Source organism: Pristiophorus japonicus, chromosome 20, assembly GCF_044704955.1.
Source record: "Pristiophorus japonicus isolate sPriJap1 chromosome 20, sPriJap1.hap1, whole genome shotgun sequence".
Lineage (NCBI taxonomy): Eukaryota > Metazoa > Chordata > Chondrichthyes > Pristiophoridae > Pristiophorus > Pristiophorus japonicus.
Window position 1 is genome coordinate 39,670,272 of NC_091996.1, and position 26,698 is coordinate 39,696,969.

The window sequence follows — 26,698 nt, forward strand, 5'->3', positions numbered from 1 at the left end:
CCAATAAAATTCAATTGCACAAATAACTTACTTATCTTTATGCAATTTATGTTGCATAGGCAAAAGTAGAGAGGCATTATTTTGTCTTATGATATAGCTGAAGAAAATCATTTGGTGCTCTGAGGTGAAATTATGAAACCACAATCTGCACCAGAAATCTAACAGGATTTTCTTGTCTGAAATCCAGTTTTCTCAACAATAACTGAACAAGCATTGTGTTGTGTGCCTCCTATAATCAATCATTCACTGCCGGGTCGCGCAGCACCTGCAGGAAACCAAGAGCTGACCCACCAAGTCCGTGCTCAACATTGGCAATTGGATGCTCCCTGTGTTTCTGCTCAAGATCTCGATACTGCGGTGTTATATTACTGACTGTTCGTCACAGCACTAGCAACAATTCCCTCGGCCAGGCGCATTTCAATGGAAAGAAAATTCAGAAGGGTTTCAGTAATCCTGAACGCCAGTTTTAAACTCTCAACAGTAAGTTGCAAATTATCCCAAATGAATCTGGCTGTGAAAAACATATTCTGTTCATTCATATAATTCACATAAAATAAATGAGCTTGTTGGTTTACAATTGTGCTTTGTCTCACTAGAGTGCTGTTCAGTTCACCTACTATAAAGACAAAAGAGTGCATGTGACAATACATGCAAGATAATAGTACCGAGTACTCGCAGCAAGGGGTCTATGTTACGATCTCTAGGTCACACTATCATTGAATTAAATACAGGGCAGAAAGATTGCACTCCTGATCATAAGGACCCTGAGGTGCCTTTACAGGAATAACCCGTAACACTAAGCCCAAGAGATTACCTACTGCAGAGTTGTGTAATTTGTAACGCATGTGTAAAGTCCTGTTCCTGCAGTACAGACTCAGACAAGGCACATGCTGAAGTCAAGGTCACTCAGGACCTGCACCTTTATTACACAGCTCTCGAATGCCACACTTACCTGAGACCTGTCTTTATATACTTGTGTGGAACAGGTATCCAGTGGTCTCCTGCAAGTGCACCCCTGGTGGTAAGGTAAGCTTGTGGTTACAGGTCAGCTCTAGTTACAGTCATGTATAGCATGGTAAGATACAGTTATGTACAATAGTGTGAGATACATGACATCACCCTCCCCCAAGGTCTTATTGTCTTTATAGGTTCAGTCTCTCAGGTGGTCTATGCTTTCGCGTGGAGCGTCTTAGTTGTGGTTCAGTTGTTTGCCTTGGTGCCTGTTTTTCTTCCGGTGTGATTGCTGGTATCTCGCCTGGGCTGTCTGTTTCGTTCAGTATGATTGTTGGTGTCTCGCCTGGGCTGTCTGTTGGGATTGCCCTTTCCTCAGGTTGTTCCCTCTGTCTGTCCACTAGGTCTGGTGTGAGTTCCGCATTGTAGTCTGCCTCTAGTTCAGCAGTGTTGTTGGTAAATCTACTTTTGACTTGGTCTACATGCCTCCGGCAGGTTTGGCCATTATCCATTTGTACCACCAGTAGCCTGTTTCCTTCCTTGCCTGTTACTGTCCCTGCAAGCCATTTGGGACCCCTGCCGTAGTTTAGCACAAACACTTTGTCCCCTATCTCATTCCTCCTCCCCCTCGAATTTGGGCCATGGTACTCAGTTAGCTTACGGCGCTTTGCCTCAACGATTTCATGCATGTCTGGGAGGATTAATGAGAGCCTTGTCTTTAAGGTCCATTTCATCAATAGTTGCGCGGGGGAAACTTCAGTCAATGAATGTGAATGAGATCTGTATGCCAGCAGCAGTCGCAACAGGTGGCCCTGCAGCGTGGGACCTTCGATTTTGAGCATGTCTTGTTTAATGATTTGCACTGCTCGCTCCACCTGGCCGTTGGAGGCCAGCTTGAATGGTGCCGTCTTAATGTGATTTATGCCGTGGTCACTTATGAAATCATGGAATTCTGCGCTGATGAAGCAAGGACCATTGTCACTGACCAATATGTCAGGGATTCCGTGCATTGCAAACATAGTTCTAAGGTTCTCCACAGTGGTAGAGGTGGTGCTCAAGTTTAAAATGGTGCATTCGATCCACTTTGAAAATGCATCTACAACTACGAGGAACATTTTGCCCATGAATGGGCCCGCATAGTCTACATGCACCCGTGACCACAGTTTGGTGGGCCAGGGCCAGGGGCTCGGGGGGGCCTCCCTGGGGGCATTACTGAGTTGGGCACAAGTGGTGCACCGCCGGACGCAGAGCTCCAAGTCCGCGTCAATGTCAGGCCACTAGACGTGGGATCTGGCTATGGCTCACGGTGTCCGGGTGCTCGCGGTGGAGCTCCCGGACAAATGCCTCTCTGTCTCGCAGAGGCATAACTACTCGGCTGCCCCACATCAGGCAGTCTGCTTATAGCGACAGCTCATGCATGCGCCTATGGAAAGGTTTGATCTCCTCGGGGCAGGCATCGCGAGCCTCTGCCCAGTCACCAGTTAAGACACATCTTTTTACTAAGGATAACGTGGGGTCGCTGGTCGTACAGGCTCTGATTTGGCGAGCCGTCATGGGTGAACCTGTGGACTCAAAGGCATTGATTGCCATGACTATCTCACTGTCCTGTTCGGCAGACCCTTCTGTGGTCGCCAGCGGTAGCCTGCTAAGCGCGTCGGCACAGTTGTCTGTGCCTGGTCTGTGCCTTATGGTGTAGTCGTAAGACGCCAGCACGAGTGCCCACCGTTGAATGCGCGCCGAGGCGTTGGCGTTTATTGCCTTGCTCTCGGATAGTAGTGACGTGAGTGGCTTGTGGTCAGTTTCTAACGCGAACTTGACCCCGAAAATGTATTGTTGCATCTTTTTGACACCGTACATGCACGCGAGCGTCTTCTTCTCCACCATTCCATACCCGCGCTCCGCCCGCGAAAGTGACCTGGAGGCATAAGCTATGGGTTGTAATTTACCCGCACCATTGACATGTTGTAAAACGCAACTGACCCCGTACGCTGATGCATCACACGAAAGAACTAGCTTTTTACTTGGGTCAAAAAAGGCTAAAACACTGTTGGAACATAGAAGGTTGCGTGCCTTATTGAAGGCGCGTTCTTAGGCGTCCCCCCAAAACCAATCGCACCCCTTTCTGAGTAGTACATGGAGAGGCTCCAGGAGTGTGCTCAAGTTCTGCATAAAGTTCCCAAAGTAATTGAGTAGCTCGAGAAAGGCGCGCACTTCCGAGACATTCCGGGGTTTGGGTGCCAGGCGAATTGCTTCGGTTTTGGATTCTATTGGGCGGATTCCATCAGCGGCAATCCTTCTGCCCAAAAATTCAACCTCAGGCACGAGAAACAGGCACTTGGATTTCTTAACTCTTAGGCCTACCCGATCCAACCGCTTTAGTACTTCCTCCAAATTACGGAGATGGGAGTCGGTGTCCGTGCCTGTGATAAGTATGTCGTCTTGAAATACAACCATCCCCGGGATGGACTTGAGCAGACTCTCCATGTTGCACTGGAATATAGCAGCTGCCGACCTGATGCCGAATGGGCATCGATTGTACATGAAAAGGCCTCGATGTGTGTTGATGGTGGTGAGTAGCTTAGATTCTTCGATCAGTTTTTGCGTCATATACGCAGATGTGAGGTCTAGTTTTGAGAAAAGTTTTCCTCCAGCCAATGTGGCAAATAGGTCCTCTGCTCTGGGCAGCGGGTATTGGTCCTGTAGGGAGACTCTGTTTATGGTAGATTTGTAATCCCCACAGATTCGTACGGATCCATCAGGCTTCATGACTGGGACGATAATGCCTTCCCGCAGAAGCCTATCTAGTCCATGTTCAATCTTTTCCCTCATCACAGAGGGCACAGCTCTAGCCTTGTGATGGACCGGTCTAGCATCCTGTGTGATGTAGATTTTGACTTTAGCCCCTTTGAAAGTGCCCACACCTGGCTGAAAGAGATGTTCAAATCGACTTAGAACTGTTGAGCAGGAAGTCTGACGACATGGCGTGAACATCATCCCATTTCCAATTTAGTTTTGCCAGCCAGCTTCTCCCCAGCAGTGCTGGGAGATCTCCGGGGACAATCCACAGGGGAAATCGGTTCACTGTCCCTTTGTGTATGATTTCTTTCGTATAGGTCCTTAGTTTGATATCGACCATTGTGAGTTTTGGTCTGTCTCTTTTGTGCGGCCACAGCTGTTCAAAGTGTTGAGCGCTCATGAGAGATTGACTCGCTCCCGTATCCAGCTCCATGTTGGCGGGTATCTCGTTGAGTGGGACCCTCATCATTATTGGAGGCGTCTTGTTGTAGGAGTAGTGGCCATTGATTGTGTTGACCCGCTGTACATCGGTGTCCCGAGTACTGTCCCCACCGTCTTCTGGTCCGCTTTCCGACCCATCCGATTCGTATACCAGCCGAGCTGCCGTTTTTCTGCACATGCGGGCCAGATGCCCTGTATACTTGCAGTTTCTGCAAACGGCATGCTGAAATCGACACCACCTTGATGAGTGCCTTCCCCGACATCTCCAGCACAGACCGCTTCCATTGTTTCCAAGGAATGAGCTGCGTCTGGCTGATCTTTCTTGAGCTTCTCTCAGTTTGTAGTTGGTTGCTCGCATTGTGGGTTGATGAGGTGTGAACGGCCATTCATGTGGCCCTTGATGGCTTCTGGCGCCACTGCCTGCTGTTGAGGGCCTGCTCTCCTGTCTTTGTCTGTGTGTGGGGGTAATGGCTTGTTTCACGCTGTGAACCCCTTGTTCCGATGTTTCGTTAGTTGTCGTACCCGCAGTGTAGATCAACCTCATTTCTTCTTCTCCTGCTAAGAATGTCTGTGCAACCAGTGCTGCTGCCTCTAGGGTCAAGTTCTTGGTCTCTATGAGCTTTCGGAATATGCCTGCGTGGCCTATTCCTTCAATAAAAAAGTCTCTCAGTACTTCTCTCCTTAGTTCATCGGAGAACTCACATAAACTAGCCAACCTCGGAAGTTCCACCATGAAGTCGGGTATGCTCTGGCCCACACAGAGTCTGTAGTTGTAGAACCTGTGTCTGGCCAAGTGTAGGCTGCTCACTGGCTTCAGGTGGTCTCTTACCAGTGTGCTCAACTCTTCAAACGACTTGCTTGCTGGTTTCTCGGGTGCCAGCAGGTCCTTCATTAAGGCGTATGTTTTCGAGCCACAGCTGGTCAAGAGATGGGCTCTTCTCTTGTCTGCCTTATCGTCGCCTAACCAGTCTTTGGTTTAAAAGCTTTGCTGGAGCCTTTCTATAAAGTCCTCCCAATTATCTCCAGCATTGTATTTTTCATCTGAGTCGTTTATCGCCATTCTGTGGATTCTGTAATCCCGAAACTCGTCGTCACTGTAAAGTCCTGTCCCTACAGTACAGGACCTGCACCTTTATTACACAGCTCTCGAATGCCACACTTGCCTGAGACCTGTCTTTATATACCTGTCTGGGACAGGTATCCAGTGTCTCCTGCAAGTGCACCCCTGGTGGTAAGGTAAGCTTGTGGTTACAGATCATCTCTAGTTACAGTCATGTATAGCACGGTAAGATACAGTTATGTACAGTAGTGTGAGATACATGACAGCATGCATATCCATGTGCTCTTAGTTTGACATAAAGCTATTCAGATTGGACTACAAATTGAATTAAAGTAACATTTGAAATGGGGAAAGCTGTTATTTTTGACTTGGTATTTTAGGAGCATTTAACAATTTGTCTCTACTAATAGGGTTGGAAATTAAAATAAAATTAAGTTTAAAACTCAATCATTTAATTACAGATTTAATAGCAATCCTTAATGCTCTTAGCAGTGGAGGTTGGTGGAGAGCTTTGTTGGAGAGAGGATTTCCAACTCTTTGACACCTGCCTGGGATCCGCATGTGCTTGATATTTTGCCTGAACTAGGAAAGATCTTGCTGGAGATCGTGAATGTATTTTGGGATAAATGTCCTAGGCTGAGATCTACGTCCCGATTTTCCACTTGCTGCATTTTTGGCGCCCGCGCATGTCAACATACAATTTTTTTGTGTATGTTTGCACCAGAAAAAAAAAATCGGGACTTTCGTCAAACGAATATCCGAAGTTGTCTGTGCTGAAAACTCTCTGGGTACGTGCGAAAAACGAATGGGATCATGCTGGCTGGATCTTTCTGTAATTTTTAGCATTAAAACCTGCAAAACTATGGCTGAGAGGGAAGTGGAAGAACAATTCGAAGGACAAGGAGAAGGAAGGGCCGTCAGATTTCTCCCACACGAAGTGGTATCCCTGGTAGATATCATTGACAGGAAATAGGATCTGCTGGCAAAGCGAAAAAAAGTAAAAGCTGCTACAATGGCTCAACGTTGGGATAATGTTGCTGTAGAGTACAATGCAGTAACCATCACCCGGAGAATCGGCGGGCAGCTGAAAGAGAAGTGGCAGGACCTAGGACAATTAGTTAAAGTGAGTATGCACTGCAATTACGTGTGCGTGCGTGCGTGCATGCGTGTATGTATGTGTTTGTGTACACCACACAAAAGGACCCTCTCTTTAAAAAGTTCTGTTTTCATCTCTGCCGTTGAAGAATGCAAGATTGGGAACTACAGGAATCGTACTGGTGGAGGCCCACAAAAGTAAGCTGCAATTGAGCCAGCTGGAACAGAGGATCTCTGATCTGATTAAAGCTCACCGGAGAAGATCCACCATCAATGTGGACGCTGGGCCCAGCTCAAAGAGACGGAATAAGCCCTGCAATTAAAACTGTGGGTTGTCTAAATACTGCGTGGGTTAGCTAGGCTTTAATGGATGTTTTCGATCAGCTAAGCTTCGGTTTATGCTATCATCACGGTCTTTGAAAAGACCCTGCTCCTGCGCTGTGTGAGCCACGGACTTTTGTCTCCCTGCCCCCTCTGCCCCCTCCCCTGCTGCTAAACAAACATCTCTGCTCTGTTATGTTTTATAGCAGCTGCGTGTCAGGAAGAGGCAGAAGGTGATCCAGAGGGACCAGCAGAAGTAGCACCCGAAGAACTTCCAGAAGAGGGTCCAGAATTGTTTGCTGATTTTGAGCCGGACGATCTGGATGAAGGTCAGCATGACGATCCCACCCCACCTCCTCCACTGATCAGCTGGTCATGTTGAACCGGCAGCCGGTGGAGCCCATGGATCAGGACGCAGGTCCCAGTGTGGTCCAGCAACACACACCTGTGAGAGGGAATCAATCGGGTCGAGGAACAAGGCACAGGTGGGAGACAGCGAAGGAGGGTGGAACAGATAGCTGAAGCACAAATGCAGGTAGACATGGTACAGCTCATCAGGATGAGGGGGGAGAGTATACAGCTAACCAGGTCGCTCCTGGACACCATGGGTGGGGGTGAGGGTAGAAATTGCAGGACTGCCAGGAGAAGTAGCAACTCTGTCTGGAGGAATAGGACCACCACTGGCGGGGCAGATTAGGGAGGGAATGGTGGATGCACTTGATGCACTGTCGGGACAGCTGATGGGGAAATGTCTGACATATGTGACGGAAATCTGCAGGTAGCTGCTGCAATAAGGGAACACACCCAGGGTGTCATTCAATAACATCAATTGGCGGCATCAGCTGCTGCCACTCAAATCATCCCCAGACTAACCTCAGGGACTGTGCCACAGGGTGATCCACAGCTTGAAAAAGACCAAGACGAACCCGGGCCTTCCAGAAAGGTGTCTACTAGGGGGCGCCAGAGCAGGCAAGGGGGCACCAGGGCGGGCAAGGGGGCACCAGGGCAGGCAAGGGAGGCACCGGGGCGGGCAAGGGGCACCAGGGCGGGCAAGGGGGCACCAGGTCGGGCAAGGGGGCACCAGGGCAGACAAGGGGGCACCGGGGCGGGCAAGGGGGCACCAGGACAGGCAAGAGCGACACCAGGGTGGGCACCGGGACAGGCAAGGGAGGCATAGGGGCAGGCAAGGAGGCACCAGGGCGGGCACCAGGGTAGGCAAGGGAGGCACCAGGGTGGGCAAGGGGGGCACTACGCGCTAGTGGTCGTGGAATATGGGGGTGGAGATATATTTGTATCTTGTTACTTGTTTTGCTAATTGAAAAGTTTGATATAATAAAGTTTTGTTCATTGAAAATGTTAAAGTTTGCGAGAAGTTTAAAGTTTGATACATGTTAATTGAAAATTTTAAAGCTTGATATTTCTTAATTGAAAAGTAAAAAGTTTGATATAAAATGTTTTAATAAAGTTAAGCACAAATGTACAAATGTTTAATAAACCTGTTCTTTTAATTTAACCAGAATAAGTGCATTATTTTGTGAATTTAACCAAATGTATATATTAGACCAATGGTCAACATGGTGCGACAATATAATTAATCGAGCCGCCATTTCGCCTTCGGGCAGAAAAACGTTCACGGATTAGCCGCTGATGCAAGTCACTAGCAATGCCTAGAGGTCCCCTTGGTCGCCCCACACTCTTCCGCCCTCGTCCTGCGACTTGAGGTGGTTCCTCCTCCTGCTGCTGGTCCTCCTCTTCCTCTTCCTCCTCCTCATCGTCAGCCTCCTCAGAATCCTCATCCCTCCTTCTCTCCTCAGGAGGATCTTCAATATCCAGTACCTGTCCCCTCATGATGGCCAAGTTGTGCAGCATGCAGCACACGACAGTGAACTGAGCGACATGGTGAGGGGAGTATTGCAGGTAGCCTCCAAAGTGGTCCAGGCATCAAAAACGCTGCTTTAAAACGCCAATTGTCCTGTCTATGATGCTCCGTGTCATTAAGTGGGACATATTGCATTGACACTCTGCCTCAGTGAGGGGTTTGGGTAGAGGGGGTCATAAGCCAGGTGCCAAGCCTGTAACCTTTGTCCCCGAGCAACCATCTCTACCCTTCTGGCAGCTCCTGAAACATCGCTGATATAAGGCTTTCTCGTAGGATGAAAGCATCATGGATGCTACCGGGATATTTGGCATCCACTGCCATGATCCGCTGCAGATCGTCACACACCAGCTGCACATTTAGGGAGTGGAACCCTTTCCTGTCGCGGTAAACTTCGGAATCTTGCAAGGGTGCTTTCAAGGCGATGTTGGATATAGTTAATGGCACCCTGTATCCTGGGGAAGCCAGAAATTCTGGAGAATCCCACAGCCCTGTCTCTCATTGCCTGTGTGGTCATAGGGAAAGTGATGAACCGGTCCCTTTTGGCATATGGTGCAGCAGTCACCTAGTGAATGCAGCAATGGGTGGCGTGCTGCGAGATCGAGCAGACGACCCCAGTCGAAGCTTGAAATGATCCCGTAGCATAGAACGCAAGTGTCGCTGTTACCTTTACTTCTACAGGTAGGTCAGTATTCCTTACACTTCTTGGCCGTATGTCTGCCCTGATTAGTTGGCAGATCTCAGTGATGACTTCCTTTCTGAATCGCAGCCTGCGGACGCAGTCTGCTTCACTCAGTTGCAGGTATGAGCGCCTCTCCCTATAGACTCGCTGACATCAATCTGTCTCCCCGATATCAGCGTTGAATTATTTGTCACCTCTGCATGCCATGTATGGCCAACGCTCAGGCATGCTAAAAATTGCACCTGTTATTATGCAGATAAATAGTTAAATCACTGACACTTTTCCTCTCCATTTCCATCCACAAGGCTGGGAGACGCCTTAGATCGGACCACACCCTAATCTACGCATGTGTTTGTTGGTTTGTTTGTGTAATGATTTTCTTGGGTCACTTGTGGCAAATGGTGATTTCGAGCTTGCTGCTGTGCCTGTGCACAAAACGGCTCGTTTCGGATACTGACCGAGCTCGAGGCACAGGTCGAAGGAGTGCCGGCCGGGCAGGATCGCAAGCTCGGCCGGACACGAGCACAGCAACTCGCACTTGGCTTCAACAGCAGCCCGGGCTCTGCTGTCGTGTCGAGCCGTGCCCACGACCCTTACCAGCTAGCACTCCCCTGACCCGGGCCTGGAGCCTGCGGGGTCAGCAACCATTGTGTCTGGCCGTGCCCACGACTCCCCTGCCCGGCCAGCACTCCCCTGACCTGGGCCTGGAGCCCAGCCAGCACAACCTGACCCGGGCTTGGAGCCCAGCCAGCACTCCCCCGACCCGGGCCTGGAGCCTGCGGAGTCAGCAACCATTGTGTCTGGCCGTGCCCACGACTCCCCTGCTCGGCCAGCATTCCCCTGACCTGGGCCTGGAGCCCAGCCAGCACAACCTGACCCGGGCTTGGAGCCCAGCCAGCACTCTCCCGACCCGGGCCTGGAGCTTGGCCAGCACTCCCCCGACCCGGGCCTGGAGCCTGCGGGGTCAGCAACCATTGTGTCTGGCCGTGCCCACGACTCCCCTGCTCGGCCAGCACTCCCCTGACCTGGGCCTGGAGCCCAGCCAGCACAACCTGACCCGGGCTTGGAGCCCAGCCAGCACTCTCCCGACCCGGGCCTGGAGCTTGGCCAGCACTCCCCCGACCCGGGCCTGGAGCCTGCGGGGTCAGCAACCATTGTGTCTGGCCGTGCCCACGATCCTGCCTTTCCAGCACTCCCCTGACCCGGGCCTGGAGCCTGCGGGTTCGGCAATGATTGTGTCCGGCCGAGCCCACGACACTGCCCGGCCAGCACTCCCCCGACCCGGGCCTGGAGCCTGCGGGGTCAGCAACCATTGTGTCCGGCCGAGCCCACAACCCTGCCCGGCTAGCACTCCCCCGACCCGGGCCTGGAACCTGCGGGGTCAGCAACCATTGTGTCTGGCCGTGCCCACGATCCTGCCTTTCCAGCACTCCCCTGACCCGGGCCTGGAGCCCGGCCAGCACTCCCCCGACCCGGGCCTGGAGCCCGGCCAGCAATGATTGTGTTGGGGCAGACAGTCGCGATTTGGGTGAAAAGGAACCCAGCTGGACAGAGTTATTTCAGTTCCCTCCGAAAAAATTATATAGGTGTTTTTTACATTGTCTCACTCCAAAAACTTGGAAATTACTTTCCAAGTTATTTTCAGAGTACCCTGTCAAAAAAAAGTCCATGCATTTGTACTTTATTTTGTCTTTTTTTTCCTGGCCCCAATGTCCTTTTGTGTGCCGCGCCGATTTCCTTAAGTTCACAGAAGGGTTTTATTTCGGGCTTTTGGGCAGTGTGTGCCGTGCTGAAAAAAATCGTGGACAGCCAAAATCGCCTAACTGCACAAAAACGGCACCCGATTTCGTTTTCACTCATGTCTGCGTCAAAATTTTTTAAACTGGTGCATATGGCCGGCGTGGTGTACAAACATTTATATGGTCATTATCACATTGATGTTTGTGGGCGACTCGATTGGACGGCACCAATATCCAGGTTTCTGATTGGAGTGTGGGCAGGTACAGCAGGAGCGGCGAGCTTGGGGCGCAGGAAGGGTGAGTGATTGTGGAGGGATGTGAACGGGGCCCAGGAGAGGCGTGAGTTCGGGGCCAGGGGTCCAGGGACAGCATGGGCCAGCCCACACTGCGATATGTGCGCGCACTAGGTCCACACAGCAGAGCTGGTCTCCAGTCGTCCTAGTTAATCCTTGCCATTCAACCAAGACCTAGCTCTGTCAAGCCCGTGTGGTGGCTGGTGTGCAACGGCCACCACACGTTAAAACAATCCACGCACAGGCATCTTCCACCCTTCAGGATGTAGTTCGTGATCCGGAATATTAGGTCCTTCATTGAAACACCTGTGAACTTTTTGGCGTGGAAGCAAGTCATCCTCGATTCGAGGGACCGCCTATGATGATGATGATGACAAACGTTGGGGAAAGTTGGAAAGGGAGGATTTCACGCCATAAAACGGCGCTCACCAAAAAAAGGCGCACAATCGTGGCGAAAATAGGGGCCATTGGAAGCGGCTGTTGCCAAATCCACGATAATCATCAGAGGCAGGCTCAGCAGGAAGAGTGACCAAATGTGCATTGTTTCCAGGTGAGAAATGTGGTCAGGTTAGGCAAGATTTGAAGGTGATGTTTGTGGGTGATTTCAGTTATATTTTGCTGATTTATTAAATTGCTTGCAGCTGTATCGTGCTATCAGTGTTATTTTTAGCTATATATCATGGGCTTTGCGTATAATTAAGGTGGCCACACAAAGCCCTCAGAGGGTAATTTTAACCTAATCGGCCCAGCAGGAAACTGGGTCAGCACCCCGCCTGATTTTACTTTCGATTCACTGCGATGGAAGTGAAATCAGGTGGGGTGTAAAAAAGGCAGCCGATCCAATCCGATCCGTTTCCCACAAGGCAGGTTAGTTTAAAATTGCCCCCTTGGAAAAAATGTTTGTGTAATGTGATTGGTTGGTTTTGTGGCTGTTACTGATGACTAATTGGAAGGTTTCGCTCCTTGTCTCTACAGGTTTTGAATGGTCAGAGTTGATCAATAGGATATTTATGTCAATCAGCATGGATTAGAGATTGGTTGAGCTAATCATGATTTATTTTGCCAAACAGATAATGCCTTTGAGGTATGATACCTCATGGATGTAAGACTATTAATGATGTAGATAAATTGTTACAGTGGTTGATCATGATTACCTGTTACAGAAATATCTGGTGTTATTTCCATTGTTCGGTGGCTCTGTTGATTTGTACTATAATGTGTGAGGCGCAGACTCGCACCACCAAATTAGTAGCCCACTGTCATTTGCTTCCATAGGCTTTTGTTTTGATCCTTTTGTGTGCTGTGGCCTAAGCTTTGCCGCTTTCAATATTTTGGGGCGATTTGCAGTAAAACACAGTCACAGTACAGCGCACGCTGCACATTATACACTATACAATGGGAGAGTTGTTTCAGGTTTCGAATTAAGACTCACAAATTGTGCTGCTTTGGATATAAAGCTAATACTGGTGCTTGCAGCTGCTCCGTTTTAAACTGCTGCAATCACATTGCCCACTGGTTTCTGGGAACATACAGCGTGGTGTTAGCAAGTTAATAAAGGCATGAATGTACAAAACTATTGTAAAAGTGACTACTTAGTTCATGCTGGAGCATTTATTTTGCTTACCCATTCATAATGTGAACATACCCATTTCACAACCAAGCTCCAAAGAGTTTACCCTGGAGATTTGAAGAATGGTAGCAGATTCCTATCAATGGCACTGGTGCAGATATTCTTGTGTATACGGGAACTTTGCTGCAGAAAATAATACTTTTTCTTAAAGCTGCTTCCAAATGCAGATCAACTGGCCCAATTATCACCAACATTGCCCCACTGGTTCTACAGTCCTGCATACAAAGTGATCATCTTGCTAAATCTTTCTAGGATCATTTCTGGTATTTAAAGACCATTGTTTTCTTTGTTGAATTATCATAGAATCATAGACGCTTACAGCACGGAAGGAGGCCATTTCGGCCCATCGTGTCCATGCCAACCAACAAGAGGCTATCCAGCCCAATCCCACTTTCTAGCTCTGGGTCTGTAGCCCTGTAGGTTACAGCACTTCAAGTGCACATCCAAGTACTTTTTTTGGCCCCAAGTTTCCACATGATTTGCTCCTGATTTTTAGGAGCAACTGGTGTAGAACGGAGTATCTTAAAAATCGGAATTCTCGTCATTTAGTTTGCTCCAGTTCTAGTCAGTTAGAACAGTTTCACTTTGGAACAGAATTTTTTTTCAAAAGGGGGCGTGTCCAGCCACTTACACCTGATTTCAAAGTTTCGTGAGTGAAAACTTACTCCAAACTAACTTAGAATGGAGTAAGTGAAGATTTTTGTACGCTCGAAAAAACCTTGTCTACACTTTAGAAAATCAGGCGTAGGTTACAAATCAGGCGTAGGGAATGGTGGGGGGGGGGGGGAGGGTGTTTAAAGGGAAGTTTACAAACATTAAACACTTCAGTTTTACAAATAAAGAGCCATCATCAATAATAAATGATAAATACATCAATAAATCAACCAATAAATCAATCAAAAAAAATTAATAAGAAATAATTTTTTTTTTTAAATCAATAAATAAGACATTTTCTACTTACCGACTGCAGCACCGGGAGCCCTCCAACAGCGTGCTGGGATGCCCCCCTCAGTGTGTCTCTGTCATTGTCTCTATCTCTCTGTCTGTCTGTGTGTCTCTCATTTTCTGTCTGTCAGTGTCTGTGTTTCTGACAGCGAGGAGAGGGGGAGGAGGGGGGTAGAGGGAGAGAGGGGGGGAACAGAGGGAGGGAAGGGGGAGGGATGGGGGAGAAGGGGGAGGGGGAGAAGGGGGAGGGATGGGGAGAAGGGGGAGGGATGGGGAGAAAGGGGAGGGATGGAGGAGAAGGGGGAGGGGGGGAGAAGGGGGGAGGGGGGGAGAAAGGGATAAAGGGGAGAAGGGGGAGAAAGGAGATGGGGGGGAAAGGAGATGGGGGGAGAAAGGAGATGGCGGGGGAAAGGAGATGGGGGGGGAGAAGGAGATTAGGGGGGGGGAGAAGGAGATTGGGGGGGTGCGTAGGGGAAGGAGAAGGGGTTGACAACCAGTAACTAGTGGGGTGCTGCAGGAATCAGTGCTGGGACCCCCAACTATTTACAATCAATACTAACGACTTGGAAGAAGTGACTGAGTGTAACGTAGCCAAGTTTGCTGATGTTACAAAGATGGGAGGAAAAGCAATGTGTGAGGAGGACACAAAAAATCTGCAAAAGGACGTAGACAGGCTAAGTGAGTGGGCAACAATTTGGCAGATGGAGTATAATGTTGGAAAGTATGAGGTCATGCACTTTGGCAGAAAAAAATCAAAGAGCAAGTTATTATTTAAATCGAGAAAGATTGCAAAGTGCTGCAGTACAGCAGGACCTGGGGGCACTTGTGCATGAAACACAAAAGGTTAGTATGTGGGTACAGCAAGTGATCAGGAAGGCCAATGGTATCTTGGCCTTTATTGCAAAGGGGGTGGAGTATAAAAGCAGAGAAGTCTTGCTACAGCTATATAGGTTATTGGTGAGTCCACACCTGGAATACTGCGTGCAGTTTTGTTTTGCATATTTACGAAAGGATATACTTGCTTCAGAGAAGGTTCACTAGGTTGATTCTGGGGATGAGGGGTTGACTTATGGAACCGGTTCTGGGGGAGGTGGGACCAGTACAAACCGGACGGTCTACACCTGGGCAGGACCGGAACCAATGTCCTAGGGGGAGTGTTTGCTAGTGCTGATGGGGAGGAGTTAAACTAATATGGCAGGGGGATGGGAACCAATTCAGGGAGACAGAGGGAAACAGAAAGGAGACAAAAGCAAAAGACAGAAAGGAGATGAGGAAAAGTGGAGGGCAGAGAAACCCAAGGCAAAGAACAAAAAGGGCCACTGTACAGCGAAATTCTAAAAGGACAAAGGGTGTTAAAAAAACAAGCCTGAAGGCTTTGTGTCTTAATGCAAGGAGTATCCGTAATAAGGTGGATGAATTAACTGTGAAAATAGATGTTAACTAATATGATGTGATTGGTATTACAGGATGATCAGGGCTGGGAACTCAACATCCAGGGGTATTCAACATTCAGGAAGGATAGAATAAAAGGAAAAGGAGTTGGGGTAGCATTGCTGGTTAAGGAGGAGGTTAATGCAATAGTTAGGAAGGACATTAGCTTGGATAATGTGGAATCTATATGGGTAGAGCTGCAGAACACCAAAGGGCAAAAAACGTTAGTGGGATTTGTGTACAGACCTCCAAACAGTAGTAGTGATGTTGGGGAGGGCATCAAACAGGAAATTAGGGGTGCATGCAATAAAGGTGCAGCAGTTATAATGGGTGACTTTAATATGCACATAGATTGGGCTAACCAAACTGGAAGCAATACGGTGGAGGAGGATTTTCTGGAGTGCATAAGGGATGGTTTTCTAGACCAATATGTCGAGGAACCAACTAGGGGGGAGGCCATCTTAGACTGGGTGTTGTGTAATGAGAGAGGATTAATTAGCAATCTCGTTGTGCGAGGCCCCTTGGGGAAGAGTGACCATAATATGGTGGAATTCTGAATTAGGATGGAGAATGAAACAGTTAATTCAGAGATCATGGTCCAGAACTTAAAGAAGGCTAACTTTGAAGGTATGAGGCGTGAATTGGCTAGGATAGATTGGCGAATGATACTTAAGGGGTTGACAGTGGATGGGCAATGGCAGACATTTAGAGACCGCATGGATGAGCTACAACAATTGTACATTCCTGTCTGGCGTAAAAATAAAAAAGGGAAGGTGGCTCAACCGTGGCTATCAAGGGAAATCAGGGATAGTATTAAAGCCAAGAAAGTGGCATATAAATTGGCCAGAAATAGCAGCGAACCCGGGGACTGGGAGAAATTTAGAACTCAGCAGAGGAGGACAAAGGGTTTGATTAGGGCAGGGAAAATGGAGTACGAGAAGAAGCTTGCAGGGAACATTAAGACGGATTGCAAAAGTTTCTATAGATATGTAAAGAGAAAAAGGTTAGTAAAGACAAACGTAGGTCCCCTGCAATCAGAATCAGGGGAAGTCTTAACGGGGAACAAAGAAATGGCAGACCAATTGAACAAGTACTTTGGTTCGGTATTCACTAAGGAGGACACAAACAACCTTCCGGATATAAAAGGGGTCAGAGGGTCTAGTAAGGAGGAGGAACTGAGGGAAATCTTTATTAGTCGGGAAATTGTGTTGGGGAAATTGATGGGATTGAAGGCCGATAAATCCCCAGGGCTTGATGGACTGCATCCCAGAGTACTTAAGGAGGTGGCCTTGGAAATAGCGGATGCATTGACAGTCATTTTCCAACATTCCATTGACTCTGGATCAGTTCCTATCGAGTGGAGGGTAGCCAATGTAACCCCACTTTTTAAAAAAGGAGGGAGAGAGAAAACAGGGAATTATAGACCGGTCAGCCTGACCTCAGTAGTGGGTAAAATGATGGAATCAATTATTAAGGATGTCATTGCAGTGCATTTGGAAAATGATGACATGATAGGTCCAAGTCAGCATGGATTTGTGAAAGGGAAATCATGCTTGACTAATCTTCTGGAATTTTTTGAGGATGTTTCCAGTAAAGTGGACAAAGGAGAACCAGTTGATGTGGTATATTTGGACTTTCAGAAGGCTTTCGACAAGGTCCCCCACAAGAGATTAATGTGCAAAGTTAAAGCACATGGGATTGGGGGCAGTGTGCTGACATGGATTGAGAACTGGTTGTCAGACAGGAAGCAAAGAGTAGGAGTAAATGGGGACTTTTCAGAATGGCAGGCAGTGACTGGTGGGCTACCGCAAGGTTCTGTGCTGGGGCCCCAGCTGTTTACACTGTACATTAATGATTTAGACGCGGGGATTATATGTAGTATCTCCAAATTTGCGGATGACACTAAGTTGGGTGGCAGTGTGAGCTGCGAGGAGGATGCTATGAGGCTGCAGAGCGACTTGGATAGGTTAGGTGAGTGGGCAAATGCATGGCAGATGAAGTATAATGTGGATAAATGTGAGGTTATCCACTTTGGTGGTAAAAACAGAGAGACGGACTATTATCTGAATGGTGACAGATTAGGAAAAGGGGAGGTGCAACGAGACCTGGGTGTCATGGTACATCAGTCATTGAAGGTTGGCATGCAGGTACAGCAGGCGGTTAAGAAAACAAATGGCATGTTGGCCTTCATAGCGAGGGGATTTGAGTACAGGGGCAGGGAGGTGTTGCTACAGTTGTACAGGGCCTTGGTGAGGCCACACCTGGAGTATTGTGTACAGTTTTGGTCTCCTAACCTGAGGAAGGACATTTTTGCTATTGAGGGAGTGCAGCGAAGGTTCACCAGACTGATTCCCGGGATGGCGGGACTGACCTATCAAGAAAGACTGGATCAACTGGGCTTGTATTCACTGGAGTTCAGAAGAATGAGAGGGGACCTCATAGAAACGTTTAAAATTCTGATGGGTTTTGACAGGTTAGATGCAGGAAGAATGTTCCCAATGTTGGGGAAGTCCAGAACCAGGGGTCACAGTCTAAAGATAAGGGGTAAGCCATTTAGGACCGAGATGAGGAGAAACTTCTTCACCCAGAGAGTGGTGAACCTGTGGAATTCTCTACCACAGAAAGTTGTTGAGGCCAATTCACTAAATATATTCAAAAAGGAGTTAGATGAAGTCCTTACTACTAGGGGGATCAAGGGGTATGTTGAGGAAGCAGAAATGGGGTACTGAAGTTACATGTTCAGCCATGAACTCATTGAATGGCGGTGCAGGCTAGAAGGGCCGAATGGCCTACTCCTGCACCTATTTTCTATGTTTCTATGAAAGGTTGAGTAGGTTGGGCCTCTACTCATTGGAATTCAGAAGAATGAGAGGTGATCTTATTGAAACGTATAAGATTATGAGGGGGCTTGACAAGGTGGATGCAGAGAGGATGCTTCCACTGATGGGGGGAGACTAGAACTAGAGGGCATGACCTTAGAATAAGGGGCCGCCCATTTAAAACAGAGATGAGGAGAAATTTCTTCTCTCAGAGGGTTGTAAATCCGTGGAATTCACTGCCTCAGAGAGCTGTGGAAGCTGGGACTTTGAATAAATTTAAGACAGAAATAAACAGTTTCTTAAACTAAGGGGATAAGGGGTTATGGGGAGCAAGTGGGGAAGTGGAGCTGAATCCATGATCAGATCAGCCATGATCTTATTGAATGGCGGAGCAGGCTCGAGGGGTCATATTGCCTATTCCTGTTCCTATTTCTTATATTCTTATGTTCTTATATAAAAAGGAAGAGATTAGCAAAAGTAAACATTGTTCCCTTAGAGGATGAGGCAGGAGAAATTATTATGGGGAATAAATGTTAAACAAATATTAAGTTTCTGTCTTCACAGTAAAAGATGCAAAAGCATACCTAAAATGGCAGGGAACAAAGGGACTAACAAGGATTAGGAACTTAATGTAATTAATATAAGTAGAGAAAAAGTTCTAGAGAAACTAATGGGTCTAAAAGCCGACAAATCTCCTGGACCTGACGGCCTACATCCTAGGGTTCTAAACAAGGTGGCTGCAGAGACAGTGAATGCATTGGGTTTGACCTTTCAAAATTCCCTCGATTCTAGAACGGTTCCAGCGGATTGGAAGGTAATAAGTGTAACACCGCTATTCAAGAAAAGAGGCAGAGAGCCTGACATTGGGAAAATGCTGGAATCCATTGTTAAGGAAGTGGTATCAGGGCAATTAGATGATTAGGCAGAGTCAACGTAGTTTTATGAAAGGGAAATCGTGTTTGACAAATTTATTAGAGTTTCTTGAGGCTGTAACTAGCAAGATAGATAAAGAGGAACCGGTGGATGTAGCAGATTTGGATTTCCAAAAGGCATTTGTTAAGGTGTCACATGAAAGGCTTTTACACAAGATAAGGGATCATGGGATTAGAGATAATGTAGTCTCATATATAGCGGATTGATCAATGGACAGAAAACAGATAATAGGGATAAACCGATCTTTTTCAGGTTGGCAGGTTGTAACTAGTGGGGTGTCGCAAGGATCAGTGCTGGGGCCTCAGCTATTTACAATCTATATTTATGACCTAGATGAAGGGACTGAGTGTAATGCATCCAAGTTTTCTGATGATACAAAGCTAGGTGGGACAGTAAGGTGTGAGGAGAACACAAAGTGTCTGCATATAGATAGACTGATTGAGTGGGCAGTAAGGTGGCATATGGAGTATAATGTTGGGAAATGTGAGGTTATTCACTTTGGTCGGAAGATTAGAAAAACAGAATATTTTTTAAATGGTGAGATACTTTTAAATGTTGGTGTTCAGAGAGATTTGGGTGTTCTTGTGCAAGAAACACAGAAAGCGAGCATGCAGGTACAGCAAGCAATAAGGAAGGCAAATGGCATGTTGTCCTTTATTGCTGGGAGTTGGAGTATAAGAGTAAGGAAGTCTTGCTCCAATTGTACAGGGCCTTGGTGAGACCACACCTGGAGTACTGTGCACAGTTTGGGTCTCCTTATCTAAGTAAGAATATTCTTGCCTTGGAGACGGTGCAACGGAGGTTCACTGGATTGATTCCTGGGATGAGAGGCTGTCTTACGATGAGAGATTGTGTAGAATGGGCCGATACTCTCTGGAGTTTAGAAGAATGGGAGGTGATCTCATTGAAACATACAAGATTCTGAGGGGGTTTGACAGGGTAGATGCTGAAAGGTTGTTTCCCCCTGGCTGGGGAGTCTAGAACTGGGGGTCACAGTCTCAGGATAAGGGGTCGAACATTTAAGATAGAGATGAGGAGGAATTTCTTCACTCGGAGGGTTGTGAATCTTTGGAATTCTCTGCCCCAGCAGGCTGTAGATGCTGAGTCTCTGAATATATTCAAGACTGAGATAGATATAGATTTTGTCCAGTTCTGACAAAGAGTTATCGACCTGAAACATTAACTCTGTTTTTCTCTCCACAGATGCTGCCCGACCTGCCGAGTATTTCCGGCAATTTTTGTGTATATATTATAGAAATGTAAGTCTTTCTCTCTCTTTCTTTAATGGAGCAGAAACAAATTCATTTAAGTAAATGCAACTACAAGCAGTACAAATCCATAAAATGTATGGTACATGCACAAGAGTTAAAAATTAATGGTTTAGAAAAGTATAATTTTAGAACTCCTCTGTATTTCCAGCATTAGAAAGAGGTAAACACAAATCACTTTTTCAGAATCGTCTGTTGCAATGAGTAAATTCAGTACCTGCTACAGAGTGGACATTCCAGAAGTCAAATAGTAGTATCACCCGATCAGACACGAAAAAATGCATCTGCGACACAGAAGAAAAGATAAACTATGTCAAATAGTTGCTTGTGAAATGATAGCAATTTTCGTCTTCAACATCTTGGGGAAGGGTACATTTTCCCAGGCATTACATTGGAGGGGACACATTTTACCATTCCTCAAAATGTGAAATAGCAATACCAAGAAATGCAATGTTTCTACACCAAGAGATCAACTGCATTTGTTCTGAATGATATCTGTGCAGAGTTCCTAGCACCACGGATACTGGGGATCTCCAACTAATAACGACACAGAGGTGAAGAAACATGGCTGCCACTTGTTTACCTGGTGCACTCCTGCAGCTGACCAATCCTCTTGAAGTGGTCTTCATAGTACTCAACTTGACTTGTGCTCACCTTCTCAGCATACGATAGGGCTGATGAAACAATTGAGTGGCTATTGCTTTTTAAGTGGATATGTGCCAACTTCAGGCTTGTTGGGACCTGCATGGACTTAACATTTTTCTCCCACAGGACTTTAATATGGTGAAAAGAGGAACGTAATTCAAGGCAAAAACAGCAAAGGCAAAGTCAGTTGTGTTAAGATGGCAGCCACATTTCTTTATTGCTTTAGCCATGTTTATTTTCTTTCACAGTTTCTGAAAGTGCCCACCATTTAACAGAGTGGTGCCTTTGAATGCTCAGACCCGCATACTGTCCTTTGCTCTGCGCAAAAACAGATTATGAGTGAGACTGCCAATTCAATATCAAAATTACAAGCAGTTTTGTGCTTTATGCTCATAGGGGATAATGGTTAGATTGAATTAGCCTCCCCCAAAATTCTCTGACATCTTCCAGTTGTGATGAAAGATCATCGACCTGAAATATTAACTTTGCTTCTCTCTCCACAGATGCTGCGTGACCTGCCGAGTGTTTCCAGCATTTATTTCAGATTTCCTGCATCCACATCAAGAAGGTGACTCACCGCCACTTTCTCAAGGGGCAATTAAGGATGGGCAATAAATGCCGGCCTTGCCAGTGACGCCGCATCCCATGAATGAATAAAAAATATTTTGTTTTTGTGTAAATAAAGTTGTGTACACTCCATAGATAAGAGCTTTACCACTGAAATGAATCTTGGCTTTAATGAATACACTGTAAAACAAGGAATATCACAGCCTTAAAATAGATTTAAGATGAACATTATGTTTAGATTTTAAAGATTGCCGTAACTCCTTTCTGTGGTATTGTCTTTTGAGGGATGCAACCATTCAATATTTAATCATGTAGATTATAATAAATAGGAACAACGTATTCCCCTGCATCTTCCCCTTGTGTCTGATTTAATCATGTGGTATAGAAGTAGAAGCTGAAGGTTTGTCATGAAAGCAACGCACATTCCGCCACTCCCCTCGCGCCCCCCCCCCCCACCGCGCCCCCCACTCGTCAGGACACAAAATCCGAAATGGGAAGCATTAACTATGGAAATTTAAAAGTAGCTATTATTCAATATATTAACAGGAATAATTCTGGAGCATGATCTCAATATCTGCAAGCATTAACCCGATGAAAAAACATATTTTAGTTTTATAGGACTATTGCAAGTGTGCTCAATGAGGTAGGCTGCATTTTCTGGAGAAATAAATGTAACTTTGAAGAAGTATTGATACTATATCTCATTTCTTTTTAACTATAATCATATGTCCATTGGTGACGTAGCACACTGACTACGTCAATGGAATTATCATCTGATGACAGCTCATGTCAGTCCTCTTATCTGGTGTGTCAGCTGTGGCTCAGTGGGCAGCACTCTCGCCTCTGAGTCAGAAGGTTGTGGGTTCAAGTCCCACTCCAAGGACTTGAGCACAAAAAAATCCAGGCTGACACTCCAATGCAGTGCTGAGGGAGCACTGCACTGTTGGAGGTGCCGTCTTTCAGATGAGACATTAAACTGAGGCCTCAGGTGGATGTAAAGGATCCCATGGCACTATTTTGAAGAAGAGCAGGGGAGTTACCCTGGTGTCCTAGCCAATATTTATCTCTCAATCAACATAACAAAAATACAGATTATCTGGTCATTATCACATTGCTGTTTGTGGGAGCTTTCTGTGTGCAAATTGGCTGCTGCGTTTCCCACATTACAACAGTGACTCTGCTCCAAAGGTACTTCATTGGCTGTAAAGGGCTTTGAGACATCCGGTGATCGTGAAAGGTGCTCTATAAATGCAAGTCTTTCTTTCATGAGGCTGAAAATCTGAAATAACGACATGGAGAAACAACATTAGCTTAAAGTATCTCTTTCAGTGCTGCCATGGGCGGTACTGAAGGAAGCTTCTCGATTGAGGGGGTGGGGCTGAGATGTGATGGGGGTATGCAGAATCAGTCGCACCAGCTCTCATATATTTCTTGTATCTGGTCTTGCAGTAACAATGATATAAGCCAGTAAGGCATTAGTCAGGAGCGTGCTGCAATACTCTCCACTTGCCTGGATGAGTGCAGCTTCGCCAACATTCAAGAAGCTCAACACCATTGAGAACAAAGCAGCCCAATTGATTGGCACCCCATCCACCACCTTCAACATTCACTCCCTCCACTACCGTGGCTGCAGTGTGTACCATCTACAAGATGCACTGCAGCAACTCGCCAAGGCTTCTCCGGCAGCACCTCCCAAATCCACAATCTCTACCACCTAGAAGGACAAGGGCAGCAGGCGCATGGCAACACCATCACCTCCAAGCTCTCCTCCAAATAAAACACCACCCTGACTTAGAAATATATCGGCCGTTCCTTCATTGTCGCTGGGTCAAAATCCTAGAACTCCCTCCCTAACAGCACTGTGGGAGCACCTTCACCACACGGGACTGCAGTGGTTCAAGAAGGTGGCTCACCACCACCTTCTCAAGGAGCAATTAGAGAAGGGCAATAAATGCTGGGCTTGCCAGCGATGTCCATATCTCCTGAATGAATAAACAAAAAAAGCAGATCATCCTCCCTCCATCTCAGCCCGGAATGGTGTATGTTAAAGCAATAAAAGGGCATGGCATTCTCGAATCTAAAAATCTCCACTGAACTCTGCCACGTTAAAGACCAAATTGGATTTGCATCAAACATTAGAGCCTTGAAATTCCTATCAACTTTAGTCCTTCCACCGGTAGGAATTGTGTTTATGTGGGCAGTAAAAATGCCAGTTCCTCAGCTCACTGGCTCTGCTGTTGAAATCCTGAATTGGCCATTTGTCGTCAGTGCATGTTTCCTTCATTAGCAATACAACACTACTTAGAAATATTTCAATGGGGGAGCCTGCAACTTTCCAACTTTTTTGCTCACTTTTTTGCAGTGCATGAATTACTCCTGGTTAATCAAAGTTATCATCTTCAGTTATGGCTAATAACACCCTTCCAAAGTCCATGCAGTGACCAGACTCATTATACTTGCTCACTATTGACATCCTGAAGCAACATTTCAGATGCGTCAAGTGATCAGAGTTGCCTTACAGTGCAGCCTCGAGCAAGATTATTCTTGCCTGCTGTATGCTTCACAACAAAGAGGCCAAAGCATTGAGGACAAAGCATTGAGGACAAATGGCCAACTTACAATCAAGGCTAGAGCAGAATGAAGACACTGACCAAGAAGATGGGTGCACAAGATGTTCAACAAGGACACATTCAGTTAACTGCCTGAGCTGCCTCTATGAGGAATCATGCTGTCCACATGACACTGAGAAAGTGGCTCCATGCACCTTCTGCATCACTTGTTCTCTGCACGTCCTCCACCAGCATTGGTACACCAACAACAGCTTGCATTTATATAGCATTCCGGTGCACTCTACAGAGGCGCAATCAGACACAAAGAAGGAGATATTCAGAGTGGTGACCAAAACACTAGTCCAAGAGGTACATTTTAAGGTGGGTTTCAAAGGACGATAGAGAGGTGTAGAGACAGAGGAGCTTCGGGAGGCAATTCAAGAGCATGGAGCCGATGCAGTTGAAGTCAGGACCACCAATGATGAAGCAAGGGGAGGTAGATGCTCAAGAGGCCAGTCAGAGGAACATACAATTCATTAGGGGGTTGTAGGTTTGGAGGAGGTTACAGAGATAGGGAAGGGCAAGGCCATATAGGGATTTAAATATGAGAATTTGCACTGGGTATCGTTTGCTGCGCTTCTACCTTGTTCTCCTCTATCAGTTCAAAGCTCAAATAGAACACAACAGATTTACTGAATATTTTTGGATGTTTCAATGCTGTCAGTGTCTTTTCCTAAACTGCTTCCCCTTAGTCCTGGGGCATTGTTACAACATTTAACCCCTATCCTGTGACTTCTTTGGTGATTCCCCAGTAGAAGAAATGTGCTGTCTGGGTATCAGTTGGAGCCAAGTGGGATTCAGGTGGCATTGTGCTGGTTCGTGAAATAGCCCTGTAAATGGTCCAGCCACATCCACTCCCGTTCTTTGAAATTCCTTCCTTGAACGCTCTGTCACTGCACCTCCCCCTGCTCCTTCAAGGCCCTTTGCAAAATCCACCTCTTTGACCAAGATTTGGTGGGTCCTCCTAGCAAAGTGCTTTGTAACGTCTGGTGGCTGTGAAAGGTGCTATATAAATGTAAGTCTTGCTTTTTCTTATTTGGCTCTGTCCATTTTCCTTACACCTCTGTGAAGCCCCATGTGATGTGTTTCTATGTCAAAGGGGCTGTATAAGTGAAATTTGTTGTTGGAGCTGCCCTATGTCACTTGTGCAGTGGGCTGGATTGGCCAGAAGGGCCAGCGTCCTCATCTGTGCTTCAGCCGTGGCATAGCTGATGGGCATTCCACCGGGGCTCATGATATGCACTGGTGCTGACCAGAGGGCAGCATTAGAGTTTACAAAGCCCTACCCCAAGCCACTCTTCAATCAATCCCCTCAAGTGCCAGTTCCATTTACACCCTATCATTCACCAGAGATATTCAAATTGGGGCTAAGATCTGATCTCGCTCTCCTTTCACCATACTTCCTGCCAAACAAATTCCAGTGAGCAGTACATCTGCACTGCACGTCCTACAAGTCCATTGTACGGAAGGTGAAGATGGAGCTTTGGAGATGACAGCTGCAGCCCTGTAACTGTGCCGCTGTTAACCCTATGTCCGCCAGCCAGTGACCTGGGGTGGGAGCTTGCACGGAACCCTGAGAGATCAGCGATTATAGCGAACATCCGTGACAACAAGTTCCAACCTCAGACATCCCGCAGATCGAACTTTACAAGGGTCGTTCAAGTTGGTTTTAAGATTAAAAAAAAGTTTGTTTTGTTTAAAAACTCGTCACGATTGGTAGTGCAGGAATATTTCATCGGGTAGATCAGTACACATATTGGTGACTTTAAAAAAAAGACGGTCTTGTAAAAGACATCATAAGGTTTATAGTAACGGCAAGACTGGTTCTGAATACTCAAAAATCTATAACACCCAACATTAAACGACAACCCGAGCTGAATAAAGTAAAAATAAACCGTTGTCACGGTATCTTTATTTACAATATTACAGCCTATAAATAAATGCAAGTTATTTGTTGTTATTGATTCCTCATTTAGTGATTGTGCAATTTAAATTGTTACAATTGCTAAATGTTTTCAAACAGGAAGTGAGATATTTATTTTAAAAAGTCTTTTAAACAAAAGTCCCAGAGGCCTGTTTTATGAGTTGGATCCCTCAAGAACTAACTTCCAATTTGGGTCGAATTTAAGATTTCTATTTATAGTCATCCTGTGGGAGAACGTGTGAATTTTAGTTACAGCGAAACCTAAGGAGAGAGTTCTGGTACACTCGTCAATTCAAACCCCTATCGCAATATCTTTCACAAAAACAGACATTTAATTATGAAAATTATATCTGTGTGATTGTTTTATCAAATTATCAAAAGCAGTTTCTAGAATCGCCATGTCATAAGTATTAGAATTAATCCCGTGTCCGGCACAATGGGTGGGAAGGTCCAGGAGATCTGTTAAGAGATTGAAGAAACTTTTACCTACTTCAAGAAATCTATTTGTTTCCTCTCACGCCTTCTGTACAATGTTGATACTTACAGACATCGTGTTTGGTTTCGTGTCTTTTCAATAATTCTGCAGGAAAAAATTACTTTCTTGAGGTTTGCAGAATATAAACAGCCCTTCACATACCACACACCAGGGCTGCGCCGTCCCCTGGTCTGCATA

General features: G+C 46.5%; 1 protein-coding gene across 3 annotated transcripts in view; it reads right to left on the minus strand.

Moving 5' to 3' along the window:
* The window catches only part of slc31a2 (solute carrier family 31 member 2), a 47,363-nt gene extending 20,665 nt beyond the window's left edge, over positions 1-26,698 (minus strand). For all 3 annotated transcript variants that reach the window (XM_070862788.1, XM_070862787.1, XM_070862789.1), the window contains exons 1-2: positions 26,570-26,698; positions 20,498-20,564 (exon numbers count right to left, since the gene is read on the minus strand). In XM_070862788.1, coding sequence (XP_070718889.1) covers positions 20,498-20,564; positions 26,570-26,575 — 73 coding nt within the window. In that variant the 5' untranslated portion in view covers positions 26,576-26,698. The remainder of the gene's footprint in view (positions 1-20,497; positions 20,565-26,569) is intronic.